Raw genomic sequence first — 22,702 nt, 5'->3', positions numbered from 1 at the left:
GAAATCTAGTAATATAATGTTAATAATAATGTTATTAAAATCATTAAAAATGGCTTAGAGAGTCTATTCGAGTTTTAAAAATTATTAAAATCAGTAAACCAATCAAGGTTATAAATAAGATTTGGTTTGGTTTTATTAATTTAACTGGTTCGGTTTGGTTATATAAAAAAATCATTTGTAGAGATATTTAAAAAAAACAAAGCAGAGGAACAGAAGTACAGAACATAAGCTCCGACCGAGAAAAGAATCCCCCTCTCTCCGACGACAAACCAGACCTGCGACCCCTTTAGAGAGAAAAAGAAGAAATGGGTTTCTTCTCTTTCCTAGGAAGAGTTCTCTTCGCTTCTCTATTCATCCTCTCCGCATGGCAAATGTGAGTCCTTTCTTATCAAATCCCATCTCTTCCTCCTCCCTTCTCGATTCGTTTTCTCCGAACCCGCGTTTCAATCTTTTGAATCTTCTTTGATTCATTTCTATCGTGCTAGCTCCGGTTCGATATAGAACCATCCGCAAAGCTGTTTGATTTGGTCTAAGCGCATCTAGGGCAGATCTAGGGTTTGTCTAATTGATGAATCTAGCTTTGAAAGTTGGGCGCTTTTTGATAGAGATCTCTTTTCTGAACGTGTTTATTTTTTGAATTTCGTATCTATCAATGTAAAGTTTGATACTTTGTGATCTCTCCACTTAGAGATTGGCACATAAAGAAAAGTTTTCGTATATTCTAAAAGGGAAAGAGTTTGATTCAACCTGAACTAACTAGTCTGGTTCATTAATGATTTATACATAAGAGTTAGATCCTAGGAGACTGTTATGTCTCTGTTTATGTGCCTTTTATGTGAGATATGGTGGTTACTGTTTCAAGTTTATCGCCAAAACAATACATTTTCGCTCTATAATTGGAGAGACACATCTGTTTTTGCTTGAAAGCTTTAATAGTTTATATGCTTAAAGATTTCTCAAAATGTCCCCTTGCGGATCGTATTACTGAATTTGAACTAGTTCTTCGTGGGATATATTATTTTAGGTTCAATGATTTTGGATCTGACGGTGGTCCAGCAGCTAAAGAGTTGGCTCCCAAGCTTGATCTGGCCAAAGCACACCTCTCTTCCAGATTAGGAGTAGCATTTCCCCACATAGAGGTATTGTCTTGTTTGTTGATAGCTTAAACCTATGTGTCTTCTGACTTTTCGACGAATTTGTAAAAGGTGAAGCAAGTCGTATCGGCAATTGTTGCTCTGAAAGGGCTCGGAGGCTTACTCTTTGTTGTTGGCAACGTCTTTGGTGCCTATCTTCTGGTTAGGACTTGCTTCATTTCTCTGTTTATAAAAATATTCAAAACTTAGTTGTTTGTATTGAGTTTTTTTTATTTTCATTTAACTTTGTTTGGTGTAGGCTTTCTACTTGGTGGTTGTCAGTCCCATCTTATATGATTTCTACAACTATGGACCCGAGGACCGCCAGTTCTCCCTTCTATTGACTGAGTTCTTGCAGGTTTTGTCTAAAACACACCTCTCTTCATTTAGCTTTGTTTAAATGTTCCTTTATGGCATATATTCTAATAAACCATCCTTCCGATGAGTCTCATTCTTTTGCATTATATTGTTTGATTGTAGAGCGTTGCGCTTCTGGGGGCATTGCTATTTTTCATTGGAATGAAGAATTCGAGGACTACGACCTCCTCAAAGAGCAGCAACCTGAAGAAGAGGATACCCAAGCCTAAGGCTGCTTAGAGCTGTGCTATTCTCTTCCACACACGCTTATCAGGCTTTAGAACAGCTTCTGATGTGTTCAAGCCTTGCCTTTATTTTGTCTTCCTTGCAATTTTTTCTACCGTAGGATTCTAGACTTGGTCACAATTCTATTTTTTTTTTGTCTCTTCTAGTTTTTATTTATTTTTGAGATCTAAGAATTTTCTTTTGTTTGATCATACAATTTTTTTTTATCATAATTTAGGGGGTGTTATTAGATTGTGTATTTATAAAGAGTTATATAGATTTGGATTTTATAGAGATTCTAGTGTTATTCAAATAAGACTTTTCAAAACTATGTTAAAGTCTTGTGTTATTAGTTTATGAATTTGTAATGAGTAGTTACAAGTTTACAAAAATCTGGAGTTATTGGATTTATTATTTTGCAAAATCATTAAAAATCTTGTGTTATTCAATACAAATGAAAATAATTGATTTTATCATGATTTCAAAGTATGTTGTTATTAGTTCACTGATTTTTAGTATTTTTCTTCACAAAATCTGTGAATCAAAGTATTGCACATTGATCATGTATTTTCAAAGACTTTTTATAATTTAACAAATTTTAATTCTGGGAAACCCTATCACCTTCTACCGTAACTCTAACACGTCTGTTACCATCTTACCAAAAAAAAAAACACGTCTGTTACCTCTTATCACTGTAAAGTTTAAACACAAGTTTGATATAACTAGTAAAATACCAATTAAAGACACAAACCTATAAATGTTTAAACTAGTTACAGACGCAACGGTAGCGACAAGTGGGAAGTGATACAGAGGTCCTTATCAAAAGCAAAGAGAAGAAAATTAAGATTTTGAGCAATGAGAAAAAAATATGAATTATTGCAGACAATGTTAATGAAAGAACTATTGCAGACAAGAAAGACGAGAAAAAACAAAACCAAAATACAAACTGAAAAATTGGAGAGATAATGTACAACAACAAAATATTTTACAATATCTAAAGATAAACTCTGCAAAAGTTTATGATTATCTTCAGTTAAAAAATCTAATAATCTACAAAACTCTTTAACAAAATTTTAAGAAAATCTAAAAGTCATCAAAACTTGTATTAAATTGAGCAAACTATTTAGCTTTGAAAATCATCAAAACTTTATTTAAATCACAAACCAATAACAGCCCCTTATTGTTCCGACAAATTTCGGCAGCATAAACCATTTTTCTGCATTAATTTTATCATTAAGACGAATCTGTTTACAATCTTTCTTTTGTTTTGTTTTTTTCCATGTCACTGTGAAATAATAAGTGGAACAAGAATTATTGAACTTTGAACAAAAAAGTTTGTTTATGTGATCCGTCCATTACAAACCGTTTAAACACATACAAGTGGCATCTACGAGAGTTTTAATTTTTTGTACATCTATTTAATATTAGTTGTAATCCAATGGACAAGCTTAATATGCGTAAATATAATGTCACATCAAATTTTGTCATATATGACTTGGGTTTTGCTAAAGGTTATTTCTGAAGAATATGAGCCGCTAGTTTCATTGGTAATTATACTAAGAGAGTGATTAATTATGCAAAGATATATTACCTTTTGTTTAAAACTAGAATACGATTCTTTCCATTATATGTGGCATACAAAATCTCAGAAATTAAAATAGGTAATAAAGGGATTGGTTAGTCTTAAAGTTGGTATAGGAAACAAAAGTTATATTATCTCCTTGGTCTAAAGTTCATATGGTCTTTATCATTCTTTTGCTTTTAAAAAACATACAGAAATTTATTAGGTATTAACAAAAGTTATGAACAATGCCAAACCTACAAACTGATTGGAAAAGGAGTTAGTATTTTTAGAAATTTCTTTTATAAACTGAATGCAATTATACCAGAGTTAGGTAACTGCTGAAAACAGTTGATTCACCCGGTTGAACCAACCTAAAGCATACTTCAAATTCCACGCATTGCCGTAGATTCACAAATTGTATAACTATGAAAAACTAATCTTTTTTTTTTTTTTTGAAAAAATGAAAAACTAATCTTATTTCTTACTAATTTTCCAACTATATATACTAAAGAAAATATTTTCAGAAACCGAAAATGAAAAAGAGGGAAAATATCGTCCTCGCAAAAGAGAATATAGTCAAACTTATAAATGATTAGTTTAGTCTACTAGTCAAAAGGAAAAATACTTTAAATACTTGAAAATAAAAGGAAAACTAATCGTAAAAGATTCGACCGTTTTAACCAAAATACAAGCCAAACACACTTGAACACACCCCACTATATATAGCACACATACTCCCACCCGTAGACATTATAAAAAAAACAAAGAAGAACAAAAAACACCGGCGATGTCTTCCACGTCGAGAAATATATCTGGCGGTGGAAACCGGAAGTCGAGTAGGCTGCAGCGGCGGGCACCACCACCTCTAAAGATAAACCCATCCGAAACCAATTGGAAAGTGCCCATTCCCCTTCTATCACCTACGGAGTCACCGCCACCGAAGCCACCAATGGTAACGAAGAGGGATGAGCAACGGTGGGGAAAAGAGGTGGAGAAGCCGCCAATTTTCAAGAAGTGGCAGGCCGCTCCGTTTTACTACCAGCCAGCGCCGTCATCGAAAAAGCCGTTTGCATGGCCAAATTAACGGTCTCTTAATACTAGGGCTACCACATACATAACTATATATACTTAATATGTCGATCCCATGGGTTACTTCGATCCCATGGGTTACTATAATCATATAAATATTTCATAGGTTATATGTACGTAGCAATATATATTAATGTTTATCTTTATGCAAGATGTATGTTGGGTTTGACGTTGTTTCTTCGTATATATAGTATTGAACTCATGAAAATCCATGATGGAATTATGGGGAAAAACATAATATATAATACAAGATCTTGTGATAATCGTCTAATTTTTTTAAAAAATTGTCACAAAAAATGTTAAATTTTTTAAAATTAGTACAACAAAGGCCAGGTTTCTGAGTATGATGATATTACATAAAATAAGCACTGTTGTTAGTAGGTGCGTTTATTTTCTTTCAGACAAATATAGAAATAATACTACAGAATTGATGTAGTCATGTAACTCAGAAGTATTTTATTTTGTTATATATGCACTTTTTCAATTTCACAGTAACTGTATACGGGTTAAGTTGTAAAATAAAAAGATCTGTAAAAATATAATTTATGATCACTCTGCTGCCGACTGAGTTAAGTAGCAGACTAGCAGTTAACTGTTATTCTTATGCAGGCTTCGTGTGTCCCCCCCCCCCCCACCCCACCCCATTGAGTGACGTCGGCCTCATATGCAATAATACAAAAGCTAATTATCTGTGGTCTAGTCGCGTAGAGAATTTTCTTTTATTTTGTAAAAAGCTTGTGGTCTCATGCAAAAAGTTAAAATTATTATGTACATTTGCCTTTAGTCAAAGATGCATGCATTCTTAGTTTCAAAAAAAAAAAAAAAAAGATGCATGCATTCTTTCCCTTTTTAGTTAATGATGCATGTATTTAACCTGGCATTTTTGAAAAACAAGGACGTTTGTTTAGCCTGAACGAGGAGGTAGTTGACAGAGAAGGGAAAGAATCAGCACGTGTTCGTCACCCGACACGTACCATTATTACTGTCTTGGTTAAAAAAGAAAGAAAAAAGCTAGTAAGTTAAAAAATGCACCAGCCAGGAATCGAACCCGGTTCTGTACCGTGGCAGGGTACTATTCTACCACTAGACCACTGGTGCTTTTGTTTGTCTTGTCTCATTAGGTATTAGAGATTTTAGTTCAGGTTAAGATACAACTCCATTCAAACACTTCCAATTCCAAGTAACAGTCAGTAGTCTCTTTCTGTGATTCTTTTGGTGATTTTGTATCCAATAAGATGCTCTTGCACTCAAGACTCCTTCAAGATTTAAGTTAGGCCTACACACACAATAAATGATTCGGTATGTTATGAATAGAAAAGCATAGATGGAGTGTTTAACTAAACCATGTCTAGGAAAAGGGACAAGAGAAACAAACTCATGTATATGAAGCAAGTAGGTCAAGCTATCGGGCAACCATAACGTGTTAGAAACGAATTTCTTAAAACGAACAAGTGGGTTTTAATTATCTGCTAAGCATCTTAATCAAATCAGTAAAACAATGTGACTAATATTCTCATGGCACCCACAAGTCGTGCCATTTAATTAGTTAAAATAATGGGTAGTAGAAGACTAGAAGTTGTGCCATTTAGTTTATTCTTTGACTACTATATATACACTTCACAGTCTAGGAGTTATCATTGTTGAATGCGTTTTCGTTTCAAAGTTAAAACTGTTAGTTAGCAATGCAAAATCATCATATAAAATATTATGACAAATACTTAAAGCCTTTTCTTAAAATAAATATTATGACAAATAGTTAAATAAAAAAGAACTCCAAAATTAATTATTAAATAAAATAACAATTTTTTATCTATTATTGTAATTTGTTTTCCTATATGTTTTTTCAGACAGTTTTTCATTATTGTACAGTCATTAACTCCCCTATTAAAAGAAGAAGAGAAAAAAAGAAGAATCCGATTATAGATTTAGGTAATAGTCCACGTAGGTGAAGTGAAGAAGATGTCGTGCTCGTGTTGTGTTCCAAACGAAAAGTGTAGCATCCCTGTCCCCCGGGGATCGACCGGGGTTAACGAAAGGGAGCTATAGACACGCGTATACCCATATAGGCAACCCGCCGTGTCTGTTTCTGGTCGCAAGAGTCGACGATCGCATTGCTTTCTTTGAAATTCCGATTCACCCATATCCATACACTTCTACTTACAGTCCTGCGCACAGGGAAATGGAAAGGGAGGGTCTGAGTATTGGATTACTCAGTGAAGTGACTCTAGACCAGCCTGCCCGCAAGACACTCTATATTACTCTATGCGGGAACAGGACTGACTAGCCACTACAATCAACAATGCATCATAAAACATTTCACAACATCAATTCTAGCAACCTAGCAGTCAATCAATACAACGAACTCAGTCATTGCTACACAACACTCATTTAAAGAATAGACTGACTTGACAACACAACAAGAGCAAACTGACTCCAATCAACCTAGACGTAGGACCTATAGCCGTTTACGGACGTCCCACCTCGTGCCGGCCTAACCTGGAAGGGGCGCCCGCTCTCGGAAAAACCATCCCCCTCTCCAGCTTCCTAAAGGCTAACCCGGATTGCAGCACGTTGGCCACCTTGCACTGTCTGCCCCCCGGCCATTCATAGCCTGACCCAGCCACCTTCTTTTGGCTTGACTCGATCCTAAGGCGCCACTACACTTGCTTATTTATATCCCGCCCTCGCGCGGTCCTTTCACAACACACCCTAGACTCTAGACGCCCACCCGTTCTCGGTGGTCCAAGCAGGACTACAAACAAGATTCATTGACACTTCCTCATTCTCATTCTCATTCACATTCACTTTACTCATTCTTACACTTCCTCTTTCACTTACTCATTCACTTACACTTAGACTCATAGTCATACTCATACTCAAGACGCCACCCGTTCTCGGTGTCTCACACAGTTCACTTCACATAAATGATACCAAACGACAACTCGCTAACACACAGGCATCCATCACTTAACACAAGAGTAACATGATCAACCATTAATCAAGATACTAAGAGAAATCTCTACCATCACATGGGACCAAACAACACGCAAGCAAGCATCATATATTAGCCGCATCAACACAAGTCAGTCCATTAATGTCCCTTTTAACCAGTATGAGCGTTCTTATGCATCATGGTTCATGCATCTAACAACCTAGATCCATCATGAACTACCAACCTAACTTTCACACAAGAGCTAATCAACCCTAGATCCAACAAGATTAATATAAAGAACTTGAGAGAAACTGGGTTCGGATCACCTCACCTTAACTTAGATCTGATCTGAAGAAACGAGAGAAGATGAGATCTGAACCACCCGATTAATCAGCTACACCACCACCACCACCACCACCGGCGATCACCACCACGACCACCACCACCGAACCGCCGCCGACGAGGAGAGAGAGAGATCGGACGCCGAGGAGAGAGAGAGAGAGAAGAGAGAGAGGCGCGCGAAAAAGAGGAGAGGAGAGAGAGAGAAAAGAGAGAAGACGGCGGCGCAGGGGGAAGGCTTGACGGCTAGGGCTTCCAGTCTCCGGGAAATCTCTGCAGAGCTCCGCTTCAAGTTTGTGATGAGAGAAAAGAAGGAGGCTGCAGTCCTTTTTATAAGGATGAGGAGGTGGTGACCTAGGTTTTTAGGCCATCGGGCCGTAGAGAAGCCCAATACCATGGGAAAAATATTGGGCCCGGGATAGGGATGTTCATTATTGTACAGTCATTAACTCCCCTATTAAAAGAAGAAGAGAAAAAAAGAAGAATCCGATTATAGATTTAGGTAATAGTCCACGTAGGTGAAGTGAAGAAGATGTCGTGCTCGTGTTGTGTTCCAAACGAAAAGCGTCTATGTTCTCTTCATGTTCCGTTTATAGGCCCCACCAGTTCTTCTTTCGTCAGTCTCCCTCCCCCAATTCCTCCTCTCTCTCTTCTCTCTCCAGAACACAGAGTCCTTCTCTCACACCACCATTTACTCACACACATCTCTCTACATTCTTATGAGTTTCGTTAGATAGAGGGGAGAGAGAATCAGAGAACCCACACATAGACAACCATTTGTTCTTCAACTACCGGAAAACAGAAGAAGACTTTGGCTTATACTTTGTATTATACTACTACTTGCATTTGCAGGTAAGCTATTTCTCAAATGCAAAGATGATATATTCTTAATTGTCGCTATTACACATCTGGTTTTGCCTTTTTTTTCTCGGATTTTGATTTTTTTGTTTGGTGGTTTGTGTGATGAGAAAGATCATATACTCTAGTGACATATAATGTTTAAATTAACATTACTTTAATCATCTCAGGAAGAAGAGTAATCGATGTTGAAGACATTGTTACTTCACCTGCTTTTATTCTTCTTCTTCTTCTTCTTCTTAATCACCTCCGTCGCCGGTAGCTTATCGATATGCAACTGCGACGACGACGAGGACAGCTTCTTCACCTTCGAGGCAATCCTCCAATCCCAAAAAGCCGGCGACTTCCTAATAGCAATCGCCTACTTCTCCATCCCCATCGAGCTCCTCTACTTCGTCAGCCGCACCAACGTCCCTTCCCCTTACAACTGGGTCGTCTGCGAGTTCATCGCCTTCATCGTCCTCTGCGGCATGACCCACCTCCTCTCCGGCTTCACCTACGGTCCTCCTCCTCACCGGGCCTGGATCGCGACGGCAGTCACCGTCTTCAAGATGCTGACCGGGATCGTCTCCTTCCTCACGGCGATCTCGCTTGTAACTCTCTTGCCTCTGCTTTTGAAAGCAAAGGTGAGAGAGTTTATGCTGAGCAAGAAGACGAGAGAGCTTGGTCGCGAGGTTGGGATCATAATGAAACAGACTGAGACGAGTTTGCATGTCCGTATGGTTACGAGTAAGATAAGGACGTCTCTGGATAGGCACACGATACTGTACACCACGCTTGTGGAGTTGTCGAAGACTCTGGGGTTGAAGAACTGCGCGGTTTGGATACCTAACGAGATCAAGACGGAGATGAATCTTACTCACGAGCTGAGACCGGGGCTGGGTGATGACAGTGTGGGTGGTGTCAGTGGTGGTTGTGGTTATAATCGGTTTTCGATACCGATTACTGAGTCTGACGTTGTGAGGATTAAGAGAAGCGAGGAGGTGAATATGTTGAACTCCGGGTCTCCGCTTGCCTCGGTGACTAGCCGAGGCAAGCTAGGAGGCCAGACGGTTGGGATCAGAGTCCCGATGCTTCGTGTTTGTAACTTCAAAGGCGGGACGCCCGAGGCGATCCACATGTGCTACGCGATCTTGGTATGCGTGCTCCCCTCGCGGAGCTGGACTTACCAGGAGCTCGAGATAGTTAAGGTCGTTGCTGATCAAGTCGCGGTGGCTATCTCACACGCGGTGATCCTCGAGGAGTCTCAGCTGATGAGGGAGAAGCTGGCCGAGCAGAACCGTGCTCTTCAGGTGGCGAGGGAGAACGCGCTGAGAGCTAACCAGGCCAAAGCTGAGTTCGAGGGGATGATGAAGGATGCGATGAGGCGTCCTGTGCGGTCCATCCTAGGCCTTTTGCCTGTGATAACGCGAGACGGGGGATTACGGGAGGACCAAAAGGTAATCGTCGATGCGATGGGGAGAACCAGCGAGCTGTTGTTACACTTAGTGAACAATGCTGGGGATGTAACGCGTCCTGGTGGTGGAGAGACGCATTGTTTCAGTTTGCGTTGTGTTGTGAAGGAAACGGCTTGCTTGGCGAAGTGTTTATGCGTGGGGAACGGTTTTGGTTTCTCTACGGAAGTTGATAGAGCGTTGCCTGATTACGTCGTGGGCGATGGTAAAAAGGTGTTTCAAGTGGTTCTGCATATGCTAGGAGGTTTGGTATTGAACCGGGAGATCAAAGGGAATGTGACTTTCTTGGTTTCACTAGAAAGCAGTGGAAACTCGGAAGTGGATAGCCAAGAAGCGGTTTGGCGGCAATGCTATTCGAAAGAATACATCAAAGTTAAATTCGGATTCGAGGTAGAGACTACTACTACTAGTAGTAGTTTCAACATCAGTGAAGATACCGTGAAGGTTAAGACATGTTTGTTGGTTTTTTCTGTTGTTGTCTGATATAGTATGTAGAAATATGTTTAACGGGATCTTCTTGGTTTGTGTGGCACAGGTAATGCAAGGGAACATTAGAGTGGTGGAGGATGGTTCAGGTCTGGTGAAAAGCCTCTCTGTTGTCTTCAGGTTTCATCTCCGGCGATCTATGCTGTCACAAGGCGGTGGATATTCTGGAGAAACTATTAGAACAGCAACTCCTCCATCTACTAGTAACGATCATTGGCGTCAGGAAGAGATCAGACAAGGGCTTGATTCTGAAAATTTGTATTAAAAATGGTAGGGGTTAACTGAAGACGGTTGTATAAACCTGAAAAATTAACTAGGTTTATGAAACCTATCCCATGTAGACTTGTTACATGTTAGATAACACAATTAAAAGAAGTTATTTGTGTCGGAGGATGTCTCTCTTCTCTTTCTTTCTGTTATTGTCACATCCTTGAACGTTTGAAAGAAGAAAAAGGATTAAGATTCACAATCTTTTTTTAGTTAGGCCAATAAGAAAAACATTACAGCCCACATGAGCAGTATTTTTTTGAGACTGAAGCCCAGTCTTTGAACCCAGACAGACCTACAATCTTGATATTTTAGATTAGCCATCTTTAAACATGTAAATCAACCCCATTGGTTGGATCAGACCAAGTAAACTAGTATTCTTAAAAAATCGTATAATATTGAGTTTATTGGTGTAAATTTGTCGATTTTTAGATCCCATAAACAAAATTTGAAGATATATATATATATATATATTTTGTTACAAAAATATAATTCAATATTGCAGATACTATTTGATTCTTAATGGGAAAAAAATTCTATTTTGATACCGTTAAATCTTTCTTCAGACATCTAAAAAAGAATGTAATAACAACAGAAATATTTTGAAAAGTAGTTTTAAAACAAAGATCCAATTAGAAACATTTTGCTATGTAAGTAGAAATATTAAGGGTTATTTTCCTCTGTGTTTTTTTCTTTCTTGAAGAGCTGTCTCGTGCGACCTCTCTCTCTCTCTCCTCTCTATTTATCTTCTCAATCTCTCTTTCTATCTCTCCTTTTTTCCTTCCGTCGTCTTTTTGTTTTTGTTATCTCTGTAGAATCTCTTGCAGCTGCTGCCAATAATAACAATCGAATAACCCTTCGCTCTGCTCTTTCTTCCACCATCTCAGGTTCGAATCGATCTAACACGATTTTACCCTTCCCCCCTAAGCCCCTTTGATATCGTTTTTGATCTTAGGTTCCGATAACATCAACAAACAGTCCATGGTTTTCGTCTCTAATCCGAGAGAGAATAGAATAGCAAAGTTTCTGATTCCCCCCGATCGTTTATTAGGTTTCCGATATGGGAGGGAGATTTGTAGCTGAATAGAAATTAAGTTTTTGGTTTCTAATTTAGGGTTTTAAGGGCTTTGATTCGTTTTTGGCTCGGATTCAGATCGATGAAAATGATCTTTGCTTGTCCTTTATACATAACAGTGACCAAATCAATTGCTTTTTATTCAGCTAGTCTTATTGTTTTCGAATTAGTTTTATTAATTTATTTGCTCCAATCGTTTATAGTTTGACGGAGTGTGAGAGAGAGCTTTGACGAAAAAGAGAAAAAAATCAAATAGTGGGGGGAATGGCAGAGACTGTTTCTGGAGTGGGGCGATCAGCTGAGGAGGAGAGCTCAAATGGACACCACAGTAGGCTCTCTGAGTGGAGGTCTTCTGGTCAAGTGGAGAATGGGACGACATCAACATCTCCTTCTTACTGGGACACCGATGATGATGATGATGAAGATTACGGTACCGCTTTCTTTTCTTCTTTATTCACGGTTTGCTGTTAATACTAACATGGTCTGCTGTTAAAATGATGTTTCGTCTTTGATTTAGCAAATGCATGCAGCTAAAAAATGCAATTGTTTGTTTGGTTGAAAACGAGCGTGCTAGAGTCTTTTCTTTTAATCTGTTCTCTTGCAGAGTTTACTTTTTGTATTGAGTTCTACCATGTAATTATAGGAAAGAGGGACATTCATAGTATTCTCCTTTTTTCGTACTTTTTTATGTTTTCAGCTGTTTAATGTTAACTTAATTGTTTTTTTCCTAGGCCTTAAACCCTCTCAATTATTTGGGAAACATACTTGGAAGATAGCTAAATTCTCTGAAATCAACAAAAGGGAGCTCCGTAGCAGTGTTTTTGATGCTGGCGGCTACAAATGGTACATACCATATTTTGATCTTTCTCATCCTTAGATTTTGTCTCACTATATAAACTTGAGATCGGGGTTTTGAGGCTCTGTTTTGTTACCTTTGTGACAGGTATATTTTAATTTATCCACAAGGATGTGATGTTTGCAATCATCTTTCCTTGTTTCTCTGTGTTGCAAATCATGAGAAACTTCTTCCAGGTTAGTACTTCTGTCCACTGTTCAGCGTGGCCCCGTTTTCTCTCTTTGGATTCCTCCTCATGTATGTTCTTTTGTTGTTTTTTGGAACAGGCTGGAGTCATTTCGCTCAGTTCACTATAGCTGTGGTGAATAAAGATTCAAAGAAATCCAAGTTTTCAGGTGACTTTTCCGAGTCTTGACTAGCTTGCCCCTTTATATATGCAGCCAACTGAACTCATCTCTTGCAGATACGTTGCACCGGTTTTGGAAGAAAGAGCATGATTGGGGATGGAAAAAGTTTATGGAGTTACCTAAGTTACATGAGGGGTTCATAGATGATTCTGACTCTCTTACCATTGAGGCTCAAGTTCAAGTGATCAGGTAATGCATTTTTCTATGCTGTATTCTCCACGAGTTCATATTTTCTCCATTAAAACACATGTGATATTCTTTATTTTCCGGTGTCTCTGATTTATGTATTGTGGCTAACTATAACTGGTCCTTGCAGGGAGAGGGTGGACCGGCCTTTTCGCTGCCTTCATTGCGGTTATAGGAGAGAGCTGGTTAGGGTGTATTTTAATAATGTAGAGCAGCATTGCCGACGTTTTGTGGAAGAGAAAAGAAGCAAGCTTGGGAGGTTGATAGAGGACAAGGCAAGATGGACGAGGTATTTCACAATACAATTTGTACCCTTAATCTTAGTTAATTGCGATTTGTGAAGATAAGTGAGCAGGAATTAGCTGTGGTCACCTTTTCTTCTGAGGAAAAACCTTCCTATGTTTAGAATTATCTCGTTTTCTACTATGCGTTTGGAGTCCTATATATCAATTTGCTTTAGTTTCAAATTTTAATTTTAATTTGGTTGCTGTGGCTCTACACTATCTCTGATTTAAAAGTCTTGTTAGCCAGAAGAGGATGTGGCGGATAATCCCTTAAAGAGGATGTGCTCTTTTTTCTTAGTTCACACACTTGTTGAAGGCCAGAATTTACACCAATCTAGTATAGTACAGTTGCCTTACTTTTATATTTATGGTGATATCTTTCTCTCTAAATTTGAAATGGATATCGTTCTTTGTTGCAGCTTCGGTGTTTTCTGGTTAGGGATGGACCAAAACTGTAGGCGTCGGATGTCTAGAGAGAAAATGGACGTTATACTAAAAGGAGTTGTAAAACACTTTTTCATAGAGAAGGAAGTAACATCCACTTTGGTGATGGATTCCTTGTATAGTGGGTTGAAGGCTCTTCAAGGTCAAGCTAAGAACAAGAAAGCTAGGCCAAGTTTGTTAGATGCCAAGGAATTGCCAGCTCCGATTGTTAGTGTGGACAAAGATGTGTTCGTATTAGTTGATGATGTGCTGTTGCTCCTAGAGAGAGCTGCTCTAGAACCATTGCCTACACATGAGGATAAAAGTCCCCAAAACCGTACAAAGGTCGGTTTCATTGTTTGTACTTAATACTTTTTTTTTTGCCTGAATTTCCATTATCTGTGATCATATCTGCTTTTTGTTTTATTTTTGTCGTTTCTCTTATCTTTTTTTTCTGTTTCAGAGGGACGTGCTGCATTGTCCACTAGAAAAGAAAATTACATTTTAATGATTTTTGTGTTTTTGGGTGCAAAACTAGGATGCCAATGATGGAGAAGAGGTCAACAATGAAGTCATTGAGCGTGATGAGAGACGTTTAACTGAGTTGGGTAGACGAACCGTGGAGATCTTTGTTCTTACCCATATCTTCAGGTAAAAATGCACGATATGTTTCTATTCGTTCTTCCATTTTGTTCTTCGTTGATGTGCTTATGTATCGTACTTCTATATCTCTGAGAACCGCAGCAGCAAAATCGAGGTTGCATATCAAGAAGCTATTGCGCTAAAAAGGCAGGAAGAACTGATTCGTGAGGAAGAGGAAGCGTGGTTGGCAGAAACTGAACAGAGGGCCAAAAGAGGAGCAGCAGAGAGAGAGAAGAAATCTAAAAAGAAACAGGTGTGATACTCTTTTCTGCTGTTACAAAAAAATCTAATTTTGCTCCTTCTGCTTGTTGGGATGTTGATGAGAGTTTCTTTGGTTATTGAACATTCATAGGCGAAACAGAAACGGAACAAAAATAAAGCGAAGGACAAAAGGAAGGAAGAGAAGGTAACTATTGCAACACATGAAAAGGATCTAAAGGAGAACCAACATGATGAGGAAGAAAAGGATTCTGTCACAGAGAAAGCACAATCCTCAGCTGAAAAGACTGATATTCTTGGAGACGTGTCAGACGTATCTGATTCTGTTGATGGTTCGGTCGACATTCTTCACCCTGATTTAGAAGATGGGGACAGTAGCTCGGTTCATTGGGATACCGACACCTTGGAAACTCATCCTCCTCCATCAGGAGGGAGCGACATTTCCATATCCACACCCAATGGAAGTGGAGAAAGAAAGAATCAGTCCACAGTGGATGACAGTTCCTCAACTTGTTCTAATGATTCCATCCTGTCGGGGGTTAACAGTGGGTCATACAAAGGGAATGCCTTGAATTTCCGAAACCAGAAGTCACCAAACAAGTAAGTTTGTTTTCACATCCCTTTGCTTCTTCTCTCTGTACTGATTCCTTATAAGTAGACATTTTGTGATTTGCAGAGGAACGAACCACCAAGTAAAAATGATACCTGATGCCCGGAGCGGAGTGAGTGAAACAGAGAATCAACCTTCAACACTTGGAACAGAACCAAAGAGTCAGAGTTCGCAGTCCGAATCTGATTGGGTCGTTGTCTCCCGCATCCAGGAGCCAGAGAGCTCTCGGAATCGCAGTCCCGTTGGGAAGGTTGGTCACTCATGCTTTTAAATGTTTGGATAAGATCTCAGAAGTGCAATGCTGATGCAATTATTACAAATTCATTTTTGCAGGAACGCAACGTTACTCAAATCATTGTGAACTCGGTTGACATGGATCGACTTAAAGTGAAAAGCGCTGCTGTACTTTCTTCTCCCAGAACCGCTGCCAAGAATCTTTCACCATCAACTCAGACAAAGCCGGAGAAAAAGAGCGTTTCAAACGCAGACGCTGTTCCAAATAGGAAGGTAATGCCAGCTTCTGGACCACCTTCATCATCAACTCAAGTAGTGCGGCCTTCTTCAGATATTCAGTCGCAAACTGTTGGACTCAGAGCTGATACGCTAAAGATCTCTCCTCCTAAACAATCTGCAACAACAGCAACTATATCAAGGCCTTCTAGTGCTCCAATAATCCCAGCGATGCAACCCGCCCCTATCATCGCCTCCTCTTCGGTTCAATCAACATCATCATCATCCCTTCCTCGATCGGTTAGCTCAGCTGGTCGTCTAGGTCCCGACTCTTCGGTACACAACCAACAAACTTACATTCCTCAGTCCTATAAACACGCCATAGTGGGTAACTCTCCTGGCTCAACATCTAGTTTCGTCCACCACCCAAGCTCTCATGGAGTTGTCCCAACCACACTGCCATCATCATCTTACTCGCAAACACCGACACTATCTCACCAGTCAAGCTTCCCGACATCATCTCATCATCAGTCAAGCTTCCCTTTCAAACAAGATGCATTTATGTGGGCAGGAAGGAGTTCAAATTCTGCAAGCGTGGGCATGAACAACCCTTACACACCATCAGCCGTGACTAGCAACAGATCAGTGAACCACATTGATGTTGAGATTGCGCGACAACAACAACAACAACCACAAAGCTTGATGACCGACGAGTTCCCTCACCTCGATATCATTAACGACCTGCTCGAAGACGAAAGCTGCAGCAGCAGCAGCATGGTGTTCAACGGGAACATGTACAATTCACAGCCGCAGATTTTCAACAGCCAATACGCTTACCATGGTGGTGGTGGTGCTGATTTAGGCATCTCAGGCGAGTTCATGTCTAGTGGCAGGTCCAGGAGTTTCGGAGAAGAAGGGTTCCATTACATGCCGCGTGTCTCAGCAGCCGGACCATACGGCGGGGATGGATTGATGCCGACGCAGTGGCAAATGGGGAACGTGGACCTGTCTTTACTAGCTATGAGAAACAACGGTAACTTGGAAGATACAACAGCAACGTACCATCACAACACATATCCGAGTTTTTCGCATGGGATAAATGGATACAGTGAGTACAGACCTTCGTCTAATGGCCACTGAGGGGACGACGAAATGAAGCAAATGAATTTGGGATTTGTAATGTTATTTTATCAAAAAAAAAAAGAAAAAGAAAAAAGAATTACGATTACAGTTTGTGTAAAGAGAGTTTCTCTTTTCTACGTTTCAAATGAATTTCGTTTTTCTTTTTATATATAAGATAAGATAGTTTTCAACATTCTTCTTCTATTGACAAACTTTTGCCCTCAATGTTCCTACAAATGTTACATAAATAAATATAATGAATTCTCTTCTGTACTAATAATTAATACTCTGTCGTTGTAGAAGATAATTTTCGTTTTAAAGTAAATGTCATTTTATTTTATGATTTTAATACAAAATTTATTAATAAATTTTTATTTAATTATTTTTTTATTGATTGAAATATATTTAAATGTATAGATGATAATGTTTTATTTCGAAAATATATAAATAAATGTCTTTTTAATCTGTATGTACGAATTTAAAACGATAAGTAAAATAAAACAGAGGAGTAAGAAAATAAAGTTAATTTTGTTGATTTTCATTGCTAAAATAAAAAGAAAGATAAACAATAATGCTGGTATTCAGTTGACCAGAAAAAAAAAACAATAATGTTGGTAGGATGTTGATAAGATGTAAAAGAAAAAAAGACAATAATATTGATGGTAAAATACAAAAAAAAAACTTGCGCCTTTCAGAGTCAAATTCCCAATTCAAAAAAAAAAAAAAAAAAAAAAAAGAGGCGGAAGGGAAAAAACATGAGCCTCGAATCGGTGAAGCAGTATCTGGAAGGAGTGAAGAATGACGAGGAAAAGGAATCGAAAGTGGCGAATTTGCCACAGAGATTCATCGAGAGATTCGTGACGAAAGGTATTAAAGTAGATCTCATCGAACCCGGTCGAATCATCTGCTCCATCAAAGTCCAACCTCACCTCCTGGTAGATAACTAAACCCTAATTCTTTTCATTTCCCTGGAGAAATTTAATTTTGGAATTTTGGCGGCGTGGGAGGGGAGAACGCAGGCAATTCCTTACACGGAGGAGCAACGGCGACTCTGGTTGACTTGATAGGATCGGCTGTGATTTACACAACCGGACTTTCGAGCTCCGGAGTGTCGGTGGAGATCAATGTTTCTTACCTCGATGCTGCTTTACTTGACGTAAGTCTTCTTTTTTTATTCATGAAAAAAATTGAGGAAGGAATCAACATTCATATGTTTTTGTTTTGTAATAGGAAGAGATAGAGATTGAGTCAAAGGCTTTGCGTGTGGGTAAAGCTGTAGCAGTTGTGAGTGTTGAGCTGAGGAAGAAGAAGAATGGTAAGCTTATTGCTCAAGGTCGCCATACTAAGTACCTTGCTCCTCGTACCAAGCTTTGATTCTTATTCGTTACTAGTCTCATTTTCAACTCAAACAAATATGAATCGGTTTGTCTTATCTCATCATGTGTTTATGTTAATCACATTAAACTATGTTGAACGAGTTAAAAACGATATGTATGTCTACACTTTAAACATAAACAATTCGAAACTATTGTTACCGGCTAATCATGTTTACCGGCATAATCTTTTCCAGTTTTTTTTTCTTCAGCTCTGTTCCTAATATATTTTTCAGGATAATTACACAAATCTAATGCTCGTTTGTATTACTAGTTTAATTTAGTAGTAACTCACATTCCCAACAGGCAACACTCATGACAAGAAGCCCATGGTTTACTCGAATCTCAAGTTTTATATCTGCCTAGGTTACATGTAAAGCTCCAAGTTAACTTGTAAAACTCTAAATCATTCTGGAATCTATTTGCATAATGATGTAATCGTCTTGACAACATTCTTTCTATAGTTATATTTATTGTCTTTAATAGTCTAGCATTCTTTTGTTATAAACATGTGCATTTGTATATAACCACCACTTTATAGTCTTTATTGTCCTGGCAACATCTTCTAACTTCACTTTGCGATCGATTAACACGAGTTTTTTCCTTTGTGTGTGTGTGTGTTACACGAGTTAGTTAAAGATCCCACTAAAGATGAAAAATGTGAAAACATAATCATGATAAGGACAAAGATGTGGTGGTGGATCAGTGTTGTTCTAAAGAATATAGGTTGATATATGTTGGTTGAGAATTTATTCTTCTTTTTGTTTGTTTGTTTGTTTGTGTTACTATCTAATAGCTATCGCGGTAGAATACGGTATATAACATGATGCATAGAATCTATACTATTAAAATACAAGTATGTTTTGGATTTTTACTCTTTTTACCCCTACCGAAGAACATTTCTTTTGTATTCATTAAAGATATTCTGGACATTCTGTGCCAGTTTCTTCTTAATTATTTTTTGGTTTGTCATTAATCACCGGTTTCCTAATTTAATTTCGGCCTGCGATTATTTCTTTGTTTGATACTGCATCGATTATTTCCATGTTTGATACTATTATTAACCACCGGTTTTCTAATTCTAAAATTATTAATTTTGACAACAATCATTATCATTTAGAACGATTTTGAAAAATATAAATATATTTTAAACAAATTTCCAACTTATGATCACCGAATTTGTCTTATCATTAGAAAAAATCACAATATTAAAAATACCGGGTTACAAACCGGTAATTCGTTCAACCGTAGGTCCGATTCAAAACACCGATCAAAACTATAAAACTGTTATATTGATTTATATTTAAAATATCTAATTCAAAATTAAAAACCTAAAAATACATGTACAATATAGTTTTAACCGAACATAAACCCGGATATAAAACACATATATGAGACGGATTATATAAATGCATATACAAGACGGATTATATAAATACGATTATATAAAATTTTCACTAAACATAAACCCGCGCTTTGAAAGCGCGGATCAAAATCTAGTTAAACTATTAAATCACTTATAACCCGTTATATAATACCATAATCGTAAGTCAATAAAATCTGTTGAACGGTGTCTCATAAAGCTTCAACAATCTTCGCATAGATATGAAATACTTAATTGAATTCGATTCTTTATCATAACATTTAAATATGTAGTTATTGATTTAGAACTAACTTAAGTAGTTGTAACCCGGCCACCCAGCTTCGAAACATTTCGATTCTTTATCATAACATTTCGCCACCCAGCTTCGAAACCCGGCCACAGCGATTTAACATCCTTACTGCTGGGGCGCTGGACCCCTTCGGGGGATATTTGGGAAAGTGGCTGCCCAGACACCAGAGATATCAAAAAAAAAAAAAAAAAAAAAAAAAAAAAAAAAAACTAACTTAAGTAGTTGTACTTTTAAACCAGTTATCCCAAAAAAAGTAGTTGTACCTTTATGCAACTTATGTGAAAAATTGCATGATAATTTATTATGGAGTTTTTCTAAAATGTTTTTTTTATTATGGAGTATTAGTATTCTAATTTCTTTATTTTACACTAAATTCAAAAGTTAAACTGTAAGTAAGTGAAATGTTACTACACGTTTTCGATGTGAGATACCTATCAAACCCGGTATTAACATTTTAAGTTTTATTGATATGATAATGCGCTCTATCACGCATGATATAGATTTCAAATAATAACGACAATATCATTACTACGTACTGTGAATAATAAACATTGAAACCCCAAAATCTACATTATAAAAAGAAATCCTCAGGAAAAAGTCAAAACAAATAGATGAGAATATTATAAAAAAACAAAAACAAAAGTATAAATCAGTGGTCATGGTGTGTTGAGTTAGTGCGTCCCCTCACAGTCTCAATCTTCATCCCAAACACGCATTTTTAGACTTTTCAATTGCAAGAAGGCAAGAATGATTAAACCTTCAGGTAATGCTTGTCCTGTCTCTACCTTCGTTTACCACTAGACAAATACAAACACTTTGAAAATAATAAATAAATATTCTTCTTTAAGTTTCTCTCTCTTGTTGGTTTGTTAAATTTGTTTGCTATAGAAGGAACGCAAGATGTCTCTAGTGGTGGATGTAAATCACTTAATCTCAACCATCTCCTCCTTGCTTCTCTTGGTGGTCTTGCCGCCGTTGCTGCTGCTGCTTTTTCCGGAGAATCATTCCTTCGCCGCAGGAGAACTCGTCAAGGTGTTTGTATGGGGGATAAAGACCAGAAAATAGCCCCTTTGATTGAGAGGAAAGATTCAAGTCGACGATCAAACCTCGAGAGATTCTCTTACTATGTTGGTACGTATTTTTGCATCACTCATACATTTTCAAGAATGAACTTTGCTATTCTTTAACCCGAAACAAAAATTGCAAATAGTTTCAAGAGAAAATAATGAAAATAGAACTGATATTGACCAAGGGATTATAATAATAGGAAAAAGATCATTATAATAGGAATAATATGTATTTATTGTGAATACGAAAAATAAATAATGATACTACTATTCGCTGCACATGGAAGGATATGTACAAATCCGAATTGATGAGGGCTTATTGAAGTTTTGATACTACCGAAGCTTGTGACAGAACATTTTTATCTAGAGATTTTGGCATGGTTTTTCAAATTTAAGATATTCTTTATTTTAATATTATATTTATACTTGTTACAAAAAAAAAAAAAAAAAATATTATATTTATACTTTGAAATATTTAACTTGCTTTTCTTAAAATATCTAATTCGTACCCGTCTATAATAAATTACATACACGTACTACTTTCTCCATAAATGCTAGAGACCTTTCACAAAAAGGGGGACCTTTTGTAAAATTCCAATATTTTACGTAAGATGTTATAGTGATATTTTCTATAAGAAATGTTGCACATGTATTTTTTTTGGTTGAGTGTTAGCATGTATGCAAAATGCAGCAAGGCAGCTAGGAATTGAGGATCCTGATGAATGCCCACAACTATGCAAACTGGCAAATGCATATTTAATGAAAACGAAAGGATATAATGAGAATGTGTATGAGTATTTGGTCAATGAAGCTGATGCTGATTCTCTCTACATTCATCTACTTGAAGAATTTGAAAGATGCATTCTCACGTATTTTGCTTTCAACTGGACTCAATCTTCCAACCTCATCTCTCAGGTACTTTTTTGTAACTTTCTCTCAGGTACTTCATTTCATTTTATATGAAATTAAGATGTTTTGCGTAGCTCTATCTACCAATGTATATTTGTATTAGCCAAATTACTTATTAACAGGATTTATATTGTTCTTTCGTAATGATATAATCTTTCAAAGTTGTACTTTATTCTATTTAATTGTTGGTAATATTGAAAATTTCGCTGGGTGGAGTTGGTTAGACCATTACCAATCTCCAATAATGCGAACTGAATAAAAAAAGACTGATGAGAAATGTTGGGATAATATTCACTTTGATGTAATTTTATCCCTCCATAACAATCAGATTTTAAGCGACGAGTCGGATCAGAAAATACCAAAACTCAAGGATTTCGTGATGGCAGCAACAAGGTAATTGGATTATGCCATATTCCATAATCTATCTTATTAAAACAGAAACATTCTTTTGGACCTAACATTTATTTTGTAAGTTTTTAAATTAAATATACTTTTATACTTTATAGTTAAACATGCATTAAATCACTAATATTCTTTTCTTTATACTACTATCCATATTTCCAAACAGTATACTTATTTCTTTATAATACTATCAATATTTCCAAACAATATACTTATTTCTTTATACTACTATCAATGTTTCCAAACAATATATTTTTTATACTACTATCAATGTTTCCAAATAATACAATAATTAATCTTAGTTATTTTATATCTATTATTTTCTCTTTAAAATTTTGCAGAAACGTCATAATTTCATAA

General features: G+C 37.3%; 6 protein-coding genes across 9 annotated transcripts; all 6 read left to right on the top strand.

Moving 5' to 3' along the window:
- Positions 1-194: 194 nt before the first annotated feature.
- On the top strand, positions 195-1,932 carry LOC108850629 (uncharacterized). Its single transcript, XM_018624129.2, has 5 exons — positions 195-373; positions 1,025-1,139; positions 1,206-1,295; positions 1,393-1,491; positions 1,614-1,932. The coding sequence occupies exons 1-5, from the start codon at positions 306-308 to the stop codon at positions 1,728-1,730; spliced, it is 489 nt and encodes a 162-aa protein (XP_018479631.1). The 5' UTR covers positions 195-305; the 3' UTR covers positions 1,731-1,932.
- A 2,105-nt stretch (positions 1,933-4,037) lies between these two features.
- Positions 4,038-4,605, top strand: LOC108850667 (uncharacterized protein At4g14450, chloroplastic). The gene has a single exon (XM_018624161.2). The coding sequence runs from the start codon at positions 4,067-4,069 to the stop codon at positions 4,361-4,363; it is 297 nt and encodes a 98-aa protein (XP_018479663.1). The 5' UTR covers positions 4,038-4,066; the 3' UTR covers positions 4,364-4,605.
- Positions 4,606-8,236: 3,631 nt separating this feature from the next.
- LOC108850588 (ethylene response sensor 2) lies at positions 8,237-10,908 on the top strand. The gene is made up of 3 exons (XM_018624091.2): positions 8,237-8,491; positions 8,668-10,395; positions 10,487-10,908. Exons 2-3 carry the CDS (start codon positions 8,683-8,685, stop codon positions 10,700-10,702), a joined length of 1,929 nt encoding a protein of 642 aa, XP_018479593.2. The 5' UTR covers positions 8,237-8,491; positions 8,668-8,682; the 3' UTR covers positions 10,703-10,908.
- A 482-nt stretch (positions 10,909-11,390) lies between these two features.
- Positions 11,391-17,111, top strand: LOC108850570 (TNF receptor-associated factor homolog 1b-like). 3 transcript variants are annotated; one of them, XM_057003968.1, is made up of 13 exons: positions 11,391-11,591; positions 11,983-12,209; positions 12,511-12,622; positions 12,723-12,811; positions 12,902-12,970; positions 13,039-13,171; positions 13,299-13,457; positions 13,872-14,220; positions 14,414-14,526; positions 14,623-14,770; positions 14,870-15,336; positions 15,395-15,596; positions 15,680-17,111. In XM_057003968.1, exons 2-13 carry the CDS (start codon positions 12,044-12,046, stop codon positions 16,934-16,936), a joined length of 3,264 nt encoding a protein of 1,087 aa, XP_056859948.1. In that variant the 5' UTR covers positions 11,391-11,591; positions 11,983-12,043; the 3' UTR covers positions 16,937-17,111. The 3 variants fall into 3 exon arrangements, with proteins under 3 accessions (XP_056859948.1, XP_056859942.1, XP_018479584.2); XM_057003962.1 differs by having other exon boundaries at positions 14,620-14,770; XM_018624082.2 differs by having other exon boundaries at positions 11,392-11,591; positions 14,620-14,770; positions 15,413-15,596.
- Positions 17,112-17,600: 489 nt separating this feature from the next.
- LOC108850647 (uncharacterized) lies at positions 17,601-18,480 on the top strand. Its single transcript, XM_018624145.2, has 3 exons — positions 17,601-17,853; positions 17,931-18,074; positions 18,149-18,480. Exons 1-3 carry the CDS (start codon positions 17,674-17,676, stop codon positions 18,290-18,292), a joined length of 468 nt encoding a protein of 155 aa, XP_018479647.1. The 5' UTR covers positions 17,601-17,673; the 3' UTR covers positions 18,293-18,480.
- A 2,052-nt stretch (positions 18,481-20,532) lies between these two features.
- On the top strand, positions 20,533-22,597 carry LOC130508435 (calmodulin calcium-dependent NAD kinase-like). 2 transcript variants are annotated; one of them, XM_057003955.1, is made up of 4 exons: positions 20,533-20,727; positions 20,853-21,095; positions 21,705-21,946; positions 22,269-22,597. In XM_057003955.1, exons 1-4 carry the CDS (start codon positions 20,712-20,714, stop codon positions 22,335-22,337), a joined length of 570 nt encoding a protein of 189 aa, XP_056859935.1. In that variant the 5' UTR covers positions 20,533-20,711; the 3' UTR covers positions 22,338-22,597. The 2 variants fall into 2 exon arrangements, with proteins under 2 accessions (XP_056859935.1, XP_056859936.1); XM_057003956.1 differs by having other exon boundaries at positions 20,570-20,727; positions 21,723-21,946; positions 22,269-22,585.
- The last annotated feature ends 105 nt before the right edge of the window (positions 22,598-22,702 follow it).

This window comes from Raphanus sativus, chromosome 1 (genome assembly GCF_000801105.2).
Source record: "Raphanus sativus cultivar WK10039 chromosome 1, ASM80110v3, whole genome shotgun sequence".
Lineage (NCBI taxonomy): Eukaryota > Viridiplantae > Streptophyta > Magnoliopsida > Brassicales > Brassicaceae > Raphanus > Raphanus sativus.
This window is presented reverse-complemented; position numbering and strand designations above follow the sequence as displayed.